General features: G+C 42.6%; 1 protein-coding gene across 11 annotated transcripts in view; it reads right to left on the reverse strand.

Annotated features, from left to right (window-relative positions):
• The window catches only part of LOC109899774 (girdin), a 90,203-nt gene extending 80,952 nt beyond the window's left edge, over positions 1–9,251 (reverse strand). For 10 of the 11 annotated variants that reach the window (XM_031835617.1, XM_031835616.1, XM_031835620.1 and 7 more), the window contains exons 1-3: positions 8,503–9,251; positions 8,269–8,369; positions 305–413 (exon numbers count right to left, since the gene is read on the reverse strand). In XM_031835617.1, coding sequence (XP_031691477.1) covers positions 305–413; positions 8,269–8,369; positions 8,503–8,565 — 273 coding nt within the window. In that variant the 5' untranslated portion in view covers positions 8,566–9,251. Of the gene's footprint in view, positions 1–304; positions 414–8,268; positions 8,370–8,502 lie in introns of those variants that run through there. The other variant, XM_031835618.1, reaches the window with a different exon arrangement.
• Between the last annotated feature and the right edge of the window lie 230 nt (positions 9,252–9,481).

Consider the following 9,481-nt stretch of genomic DNA (forward strand, 5'->3'; position numbering starts at 1 on the left):
ACATCACACCAGCCACAGACATCTTCAAATATGTGTGTGTTTATACTTATTTTCCAATGTGTGTGTATTTGTTTATAGGCTAGTTTAAACTTAATTTTGTGCACGTGTGTGTGTGTGTGTGTGTACAAGGCAGTCTCCACTGAAACGTGTCTTGCTGACAAACCTCAGGGTAGAAAATGTCATTGATCCCAAAGAGCAAGGAAGCTAATGGCTTTAACAGATCAGCACAATGAACCAGACCTCAGCACCAGATGCAATCTGTATCATTTTTCCATTAGAGCTTTAGGGTTAACTGCCCACTCACCTGGTAGTACGACTTTATCTGCCGGATCAGGATGGAGAGGTTTTGTATGCGCAGTGTTGAGTCATTGTTCACTTTCTTGTTGGTTCTTTGAATAGTGGCTTTTGGATTTCTGTGGGGGAAAAAATTGATGAGAATAAGAGCAGAGTAGACAAATCCGTTTGTAAATTGTCTTTCTGCCTTTCAGTCAGTCAGTAAAATGCTGCATTAGCAGTACAGTGTTAAATCAGTGTTTGAACATTGACATTTCTCATGGTTGTGTTGATGACCCCAGTACGAACAGAGCTAATTCTAAACCAGGACTCTCCAACCCTGTTCCAGGAGAGCTACCTTCCTGTAGATGTTCAATCCAACCCCAGTTGTAACAAACCTGATTCAGCTGATCAACCAGCTAATTATAACAAATCAGGTACACTAGATTACGGTTGGAGCGAAAACCTACAGGACAGTAGCTCTCCAGGAACAGGGTTGGAGAGCCCTGGACTAAACTTCGAACGTTTGTCTGTGTTGCAGGGCAGTTTGTAGCGAAAACAACTCACTTAACTATTACTTGAGTCTGGTGTGAGAATCAGAGGGAGTGCATTCTAGTATAGTCAAGGAGTACTATTGAGATGTGCTGCCCCAGGGCTAGGAGCGTAACTGTTATCAGGAGTGTCAACCTGCATTAACAGACATTCCAGACATACTAAGCATGGGTGTGGAACTTCAGAACAATACGTCTTTTCCTTGCTCTGAGTGCATGAGGAATGCATGACATTCTCCTAGCCGACTAGGTGAAATACCTGCCGATGTGCCCTTCAGCAAGGCACTTAACTCCGATTGCTCTTGTAAGTCACCCTGGATAAGAGCATCTGCTAAATGACTAAAATGTAAAAAAATGTCAATGCAATTCCAACAATCTGCCTTTAATGAATCAACATTTTAGTAATGAATCATGCATTCTAAATAATTTACCATTATTATTTTCAAAACTACGTTCATTACACTTTATGAGGAATACATTATGAAACTACCTGAAATTTAAAAAAAAAGGGGTATTGAATTGAATTCTTGAACACTGACAGGACAAAAGCAGAGGAATTTCCCCTCATCTGTCCTCACAGACAATCAAGGTTGACCCAATTTCTGAGTCCCTCATCTACTGTCTGTTAGTTCAGAGCTGTGCTTTGATGATCATCAACCAAAAGGTTTTGGACCAACATGGTTTACGAGCTCAGAGATTAAACACACACTGGGCTCCTTCACTGGCCAGATGGCTTGAGTTCAGTCTCTGGATGCTCTCCTCTGACCTCATTTCTTACTGAAGCCAATCTGATGGTGCGTCCATGCAGCGTTCCAATGATCTACTGGTCTGGAGATTTAAAAGCGTCGCTGATAAAGCGAATGATCTCCCAATGTTGGAGGATGGGACAATTATTTTTGACAACAAAATCTCTAAATTTGTTGTGTGGCCATTAAACCCAAATGGCATGGCATGTTCATTAACTTCTTTGGGACTGGGGGGGCAGTATTGAGTAGCTTGGATGAACAAGGTGCCCAGAGTAAACTGCCTGCTACTCAGGCCCAGTTGCTAATATATGCATATTATTAGTATATTTGGATAGAAAACACTGAAGTTTCTAAAACTGTTTGAATGATGTCTGTGAGTATAACAGAACTCATATGGATTTTTTCTCAGGTTTTTGCCTGCCAATCAGGAAGTGGGAAATCTGAGGTTTGTAGTTTTTCCATGTCATTATCGAATATAGTGTCAATGGGGTCATATTGCACTTCCTAAGGCTTCCACTAGATGTCAACAGGCTTTAGAATGTTGTTTGAGGCTTCTACTGTGAAGGAGGGGGGGAATGAGAGCTGATTGAGTCAGGGGTCTGGCAGAGTGCCATGAGCTGATCACGTGCGCTCACGTGAGAGCAACCTGCGTTCCTTCGCATTTCTACAGACAAAGGAATTCTCTGGTTGGAACATTATTGAAGATTTGTTAAAAACATCCTAAAGTTTGATTCTATACATCGTTTGACATGTTTCTAAGAACTGTAATAGGACTTTGAACTTTTGCCTGGACTTGCCCGCGCCTCGTGAGTTTGGATTGTGTACTAAACGTGCAAACAAAAAGGAGGTATTTGGACATTGATTTGTTCGATAAAGTCCATCTAACATTTATTGTGGAACTGGGATTCCTGGGAGTGCATTCTGATGAAGATCAAAGGTAAGTGAAAATTTATAATGCTATTTCTGACTTCTGTTGACTCCACAACATGGCGGATATCTGTAAGGCTTTATTTTGTTGTCGGAGCGCTGTACTCAGATTATTGCATGGTGTGCTTTTTTGGTAAAGCTTTTTTGAAATCTGACCCAGCGGTTGCATTAAGGAGAAGTGTATCTATAATCCATGCATAACACTTGTATTGTCATCAACATTTATGATGAGTATTTCTGTAAATTGATGTGGCTCTCTGCAAAAATCACTGGATGTTTTGGAAGCAAGACATTATTGAACCTAACGCGCCAATGTAAACTGAGATTTTTGGATATAAATATGAACTTAATCGAACAAAACATACATGTATTGTGTAACATGAAGTCGTATAAATGTCATCTGATGAAGATCAAAGGTTAGTGATTAATTCTCTATTTCTGCTTTTTGTGACTCCTCTCTTTGGCTGGAAAAATGGCTGTGTTTTTCTGTGACTAGGTACTAACCTAACATAATCGTTTGCTGTGCTTTCGTCGTAAAGCCTTTTTGAAAATCGGACACTGTGACTGGATTTACAACAAGTGTATCTTTAAAATGGTGTAAAATACGTGTGTGTTTGAGGAATTTTAATTATGGGATTTCTGTTGTTTTGAATTTGGCGCCCTGCAATTTCACTGGCTGTTGGCGAGGTGGGACTCTACCGTCCCATATATCCCAGAGAGGTTAAATCTATTGTAAACAGGGTTGTGCGTTTACCTGCATGAGTGCATGTACATGTGTAGCATGTGCGGGCATGTATGACTGCACGCATCTGTGATCCAAGCTTTCAGCATTAATGTCTAACACAACCTCATGTGTACACGGCTAATTTCAAATTAACCTTGCACAATTTCTCCCCTCACCGTTAACTCTGTTCTAGATTTGGCTTCCATGGAATTAGAACACTCGGTGAGGGATAAAATGAACCTCTTTAATGCGCCTCGGTCATAATACTCATAATGGAAAATAGGCCCGTTGCCAAGCAACTGATAAAATAGAATAAACAGAGTTTCCAGCATCTTCCTGAAACCCCCTGTATTGTTAAGACTTAGCAGTTGGCCTATAAAAAATTAAATGGCACTTCATAAGACCAGAGAGCTATCATTGAACTATGATAAATAAAATGACAACATTCATGATTTTTTATGAAAGCAACTATCCTGAGAAGGGGAGTGGGTGTCAATAGGCATTTTGAACAGCTATGCTCCCACACACACACACACAGTCCCCTCAGTCTTGCAAATCAGAAAGACAGGATCCACTTTAAGGGCACTTTGAATAGCACTGGCCAGATAACCCCACCGCTCACTCAGAGCCCCTCTAGAGGAGCACTTTGGGGGTGGGGTCGTCTTAACCCCTAATTAAATAGCATGGAGGGAGCTGAAATCCTTTCAAGCCAAGCATTGGCTGCACATAGGGAGCTGGGAAGGAGGATGCTAATTTAGTAACTAACTTCTCTATACACATCACAGAGCCAGAAACACACAGCCAATTCAATGTGAATTGAAAACACAATCCCAATCCTGCCGTGGCTCAGTTTTTTTAGGCCGAGGCCTTCTCTACTCCTCCTCCCTCATTGGACTACATCACCCCCAGTGTTAGTGACTGCAGGAGCCTGAATAGGGCACTTTGTGAGGTAGACAAAACCCAAATAATGTACCACGATGATCATATAGGCTTCAGACAATGGGGAGTCAACATACAAGTCAATAGTCAATGCAGAGCACAGTACTGCCCAGGGCGCTCCTGCGTTGCATTGGGAAATAACCTACTTCTGACATGCGGCATCAAAGTCAACAGGAGCAGAGAGTAGAGCAGACGCAGGCTGCCCAGCACGAGGAGGACAGAGCCAGTGAGCCTCTCAGTCCAAACACACTAGTGGGGAGGAGTGATTACTTCCCAGGCACATGGAGGGCTAGCTGGGGGAATCACCAGAGAGGAATGTGGATGATGACTACAGTTGTCCCACTGTGGTGAGGCGGTGTTCAGAACTATGCAGGCAGGATGACAGTGTGTGTGTGTGTGTCTCATGGAGCTGCTATAGTGTTGCCCAATCATTTCCATTTTTCAGCTCAAAGCTCCTGAAAGCCACAACCGGTATCACGGCAATCTACTGTAACATACTCTTTCTACAGTACAGCACACGTTATAATATCCAGGGAGAGGGAACAGCTGCAGTAGGTTCTGCACCTCTGCCTTATTTTCGTGGCCTTGTGCTTTAACGGGTAGTTTGGTTCTGTATGAAGCTGTGTGTCGTTCATGTACATTTCCATAGGGCCATTCCTATTCCTGTGAGTCTCTGCATGGCCTTGTTAAAGCAGTACCCCTTCAAGGTCACAACAGCTGCTTCCTGCATGTCTGACTCACAGGGCTTTTTCCCAGCTTATAACATCCTCCTTCAATACCGTAGTCTAGTGACCATGTGAGTGAAGCACAAGACATCAGGCATAATAATAATAATAATAATAATAATAATAAATGCCCACTGTTTACATTACCATTCACACAGAACCACGAGCTCTGTTGTGTTCACACCAACCATAGGTAGACACGGAGAGAGGTCTTGGTTCAGGCAGATAAACGGAATATCGGCCCGGAAGAGTGGGAGATGCGACGCAGGGAGGATGGTCATTAATGTTTGGTCTGTGGCAGATAACGGGAAAGCAGCATGGTGTGGGATGTCTGTCTAGCTGGCTGTCAGTGGTAGCCTATGACTGAAGCCTTTGATCTCCAAAGGAAAAATAACCTACCTTAGGGAAATTCAACAAATATACACCAGCCATCCAGCAAGAATCCAAACTATACCCAGTCTTCCTAAGCAGGAGATAAAACAAAAGCAGGAGGCATGCTGCTCAGTGAAAACACGGAGACAGCATGCATGGAGACGTGTTGTGTCTGGTTCAGCAGTGTTGCAGAGGTGGTGGTTGTGATGCCGTCCTGTCTTATCACTCAGTTTTTTCCAGTGGAAAAAAACAACCTGTTTGTGTGAATTGGGGAGCTGCTGGAGATTTTAATCCTATATGGATTAAGATAATTCAACTGTTGTCCTTCAACAGAGCTTCCTCTAAACTGCTGCACCACTGCGTTAAGTGGCCATGTCGCGTTGGAAGTGGGCCGCACTCGTCTGTGATTTTGTCCTGACTGAGGTGTTGAGGGAGAGGCTCAGGAACAATGAGCATGTGGTTTCCCTACAGCTGCTGCACGGCTTCAGGTGGAATTAACGTGTGTGTGTGTGTCTGTCTGTGTCACATGCTCATTAGTCTCATTCATCTGAGTTTCATGGACTGAGGTGATGTATTTGAGCACTGAAGAGGAAAATAGCACACTAACAATATCACTTCCAGAATTGAGGGGGATGTAGTTACCCTTGATAAATAAATGTAGTTTCAAAAACAGGTTTAGCTCTAAAATTGTGCTACAATTTGGCCTTGAGGTAAACCATCCCAGACACTGAAAATGCAGCCATTCACCTTATTACAACTATGGACCTGAACCATTGTAATGTATGCCAGTACAACCAGAAAAGAATAACCTGCTTTTTGACCAATGCAATGAGAAGAGAGAAATTTCAATTCTGTCCAGTCTGTGCTCCACACAAGAAAACAGACCTACAGTATATTGCTGAAAGGTGGTCTAATTGGCTGGGCAGTAGTGACTGAGGGGCAGGACAGTGACACCATGCCATCTGTGAGTCCAACTAGCCGTTAGATAATCCAGCAGGGCCTCTGTGCTTCCTGGACAACTTAAGTCTGCCTGCCTCCCTGTCAACAGCTTGGAGAGATACTACAAAATAAACATACAGATGCTAAAATCATTTGGAGCCCCTATCTTTGTACAGTACATGATGAACCACACACATACAGTATTCAACATGAGAGATTCAAATGGTAGTAAGCCAAACTCACTATTTGTACAACAAGCACTGCAACTCGTTACATGTTCATTTTATGCAGTACATGATACACCCTCTACTTCAAAGCATGCGAATCTGAAGGTCTACACAGCTCTGTGCTAGATGGATGATGCCTGTACACCTAGTAGAAATGTGGTTTTAAATGGATTGTTTGATCTATCAGACATCCATTAATCTTTCTAATGGCTGCTCATGGACAAGACTGAGCACCCCTTTACGAGGCTACATTGATCATAGGCAGGTCAATACCAAGTATGCCTACCGTTACACCCACGATAACTCCTGCCGAGTGCTGTTTCAACACAGACTTGGGCAGTGAGAGTGCGTATTGTTGGGCAAAGCCATCAACTTTACAGACCCGCTGGGCAGTTAATCTTTTTCATCACTTAACGCAGCTCTCCACTCTGCATACAAACTCAGCGTCACTGCAGACAACATTAAGTTTAGTAGAAATGACATGTTGAATAAACTTAAGTCATATGAGCTGTAACATGGTTAACATGAACTAAATCTACGCTTTTGTACAACTTCACTAAATAAACTGGAAGTCTGAGTTTTGATATGGCCGAATCAACTAAACCAAGGACAAACATGGGGGGAATAATAATAACTTCATCTAGCACAAGGTAAATATTTACCAGTGAATATCTTAAACCAGCCAACGCAAGATGAACATGTAGCCTTGACAAAACGGAGAGTGAGACAAAGACCTGCTTCCCAACAGATTTTGACAATGTGCCTTCTGTGTGAGTCTTGCTGGGCAGACGAGTGCCAACAGCTGCCCAAAACTGACTGTGCACACACACACAGCTAGGATGAAGTGACTGGCCAGCCCCAACACCCTGCCGGCCAGACAAGCAAAGCTAAACTACAGTTCATTTAAACTGACAACTGCTCTTGGGATGAAAAATCAACATATATTAGACTTTGACTGATTATATTGGCAATTATAAACAAGGCCTACTGGTATGACTGGAGTAATGGACACTGATGAGTGTTGCCAAGGCAGCATGAGCACAGCTAGCACCTGGAAACTGTGAGCCAACTGATACTCTGGGCCAGTAGAGATTAGACCTGTTAATAGAATGTGTGAGAAGTAACAAGCTCATAGTGTGAGAAGAAAGTGCTCTGCAATAACAAAAAAGGAATTTATTTGATGTCTGCCTTCTGATTTTGAATCCAGAGTGATAATGCCCATAATAAATAACTTGGATTAGGGTTCATTCTACTCATACAGGATAAGTAGGCCAAAGTTGACATAGGCTACCTTTTAATGCAAACCTAGCCCAGACAAAAGCATGGGTGGAAACCAGCTTCTTTTGTATAGTGGTCATGGCAGAGATAGATGGATTCCTTATTTCTACTCCTCAAGGGGTAGGCTGGGTGAGTCAGGTAGAATAGCTGCCCTCTGTATTATTCTAGCAGGCAAGAAGAGCAAGCGCCAGGGAGAAGAGGTCTTCAGCAGGCTGCAGATTGCAATTCACATTCTGACATTTGTCAGTGACTGACTGCTCGAGTGGAAGATGACCTGCTGCAGACTCCGCCATCATTACAGAACTTGTGAAACGGTCTGCTTCAAAATACCTACAACTCATTCTGATTAGACCACCTAATCTAGTTGCATCGATGGCTGACATACTTCAGTGAAATGTGTCTGTGGAACTCGTTTAACATTTGTCCTGAATTTGTGTCATGAATCCACCGTAACCTACAGTGCAGGGCAAAACTTGATGAGTGGCCAATGGATCAGAAGCATGCGTGGCCATTCATTCATGTGAAAGACAGAGAGCACCCATAAATGACAGACAGGCTACTACTTACATCTCAAGCATGATCTCGTTTAAATAAATGCCATCCAACAATTCAATGTATTCCGATAGTTTGGTGCCATCGTTTCCTGATGAATGCCCAGCCGCCTTAACCTGAAAAATATGACAATACACACCAAACCGGTCATCAAAACCAAATCACTTGTTAAACAGGGCATTTATTTTGGATACCCTGATGAATTGCTTTGCTCAAATTCCCATAGAATGGTTATTTAGGGTGCCTTACCCAGGCGACCAATGGCGTGAGCAGAAATTGTTCCAACAATGGCGTAAAAACCTCACTTTCCATTTCCTTGTGTTGGACAGCGACAATTCCAGAGAATTTGAATTAAAATGTATTTTCTCCTTGTCGGGAAATTTTCTTCGCGTCGCCTTTCACCCCTCTGAACGCGTCCTTAATTTAGACGCCGCTCTTGTGGTTGATTTAATTAAACAGACACAACTTTTGCCGATAAAGAAAACAAGTCAATGACGGCGGGTTTTGCTGAAAATGTATCCACAATTATCGTATCTGATACCCGAGATAAACATGTTAACGTTACCCTCCTTGAGAAGGACTCCATCACATTTTTTGAAAAACCTTGAATCCCATCTAGCCTGTGCCCGTAAAGGCAGCTTACCTACCTACAGCTAAATGTCTTTAACTAAGACATTAGACCTGTACAGGTAGGCTAATAATAAAGAACATGCTCCATGAAAATCTAACGTTGATCTGATAAAGCACAGAACTAATAGTAAGCCTAAAGACAGTAACTGGTTTCCTCCAATGGACGTCGAGTTACAATATTCTTTTAAAAAATGTATTCCTTTCCCCATCACGTTCTTTTAAGTCTTGAAGGTCGCATATTTTTCCCCAATAAAACCAACGACTGTTCCAATAGAATTGGGCAGAGATGTCTTTCTTCTGTCATGTATTCCCTTCTTCCAGCCAAGTGACTAACGGCTGAATAGCCTACTACTGACATGAGTTTACTGATGGCGCTAGACTAAGTACCGCCTCCACCGGCTCAACTCCGTTTTGTTTCCATTCCAGCGTACTCATCCATCCGTAGAGGACGTGTCTTCTTCCGCCAAAATCAACTGCGCTCAAGAAAATAGGGCTGCAGCACGTTGTCATTAACAGTTCCACCTCCACATTAAATGGATTATGTTGTATGGAGACTATAGACTACATTAGCAGGACATAATGATTCACATTTGATGTG

This window comes from Oncorhynchus kisutch, linkage group LG11, assembly GCF_002021735.2.
Source record: "Oncorhynchus kisutch isolate 150728-3 linkage group LG11, Okis_V2, whole genome shotgun sequence".
NCBI classification, from domain to species: Eukaryota; Metazoa; Chordata; class Actinopteri; order Salmoniformes; family Salmonidae; genus Oncorhynchus; species Oncorhynchus kisutch.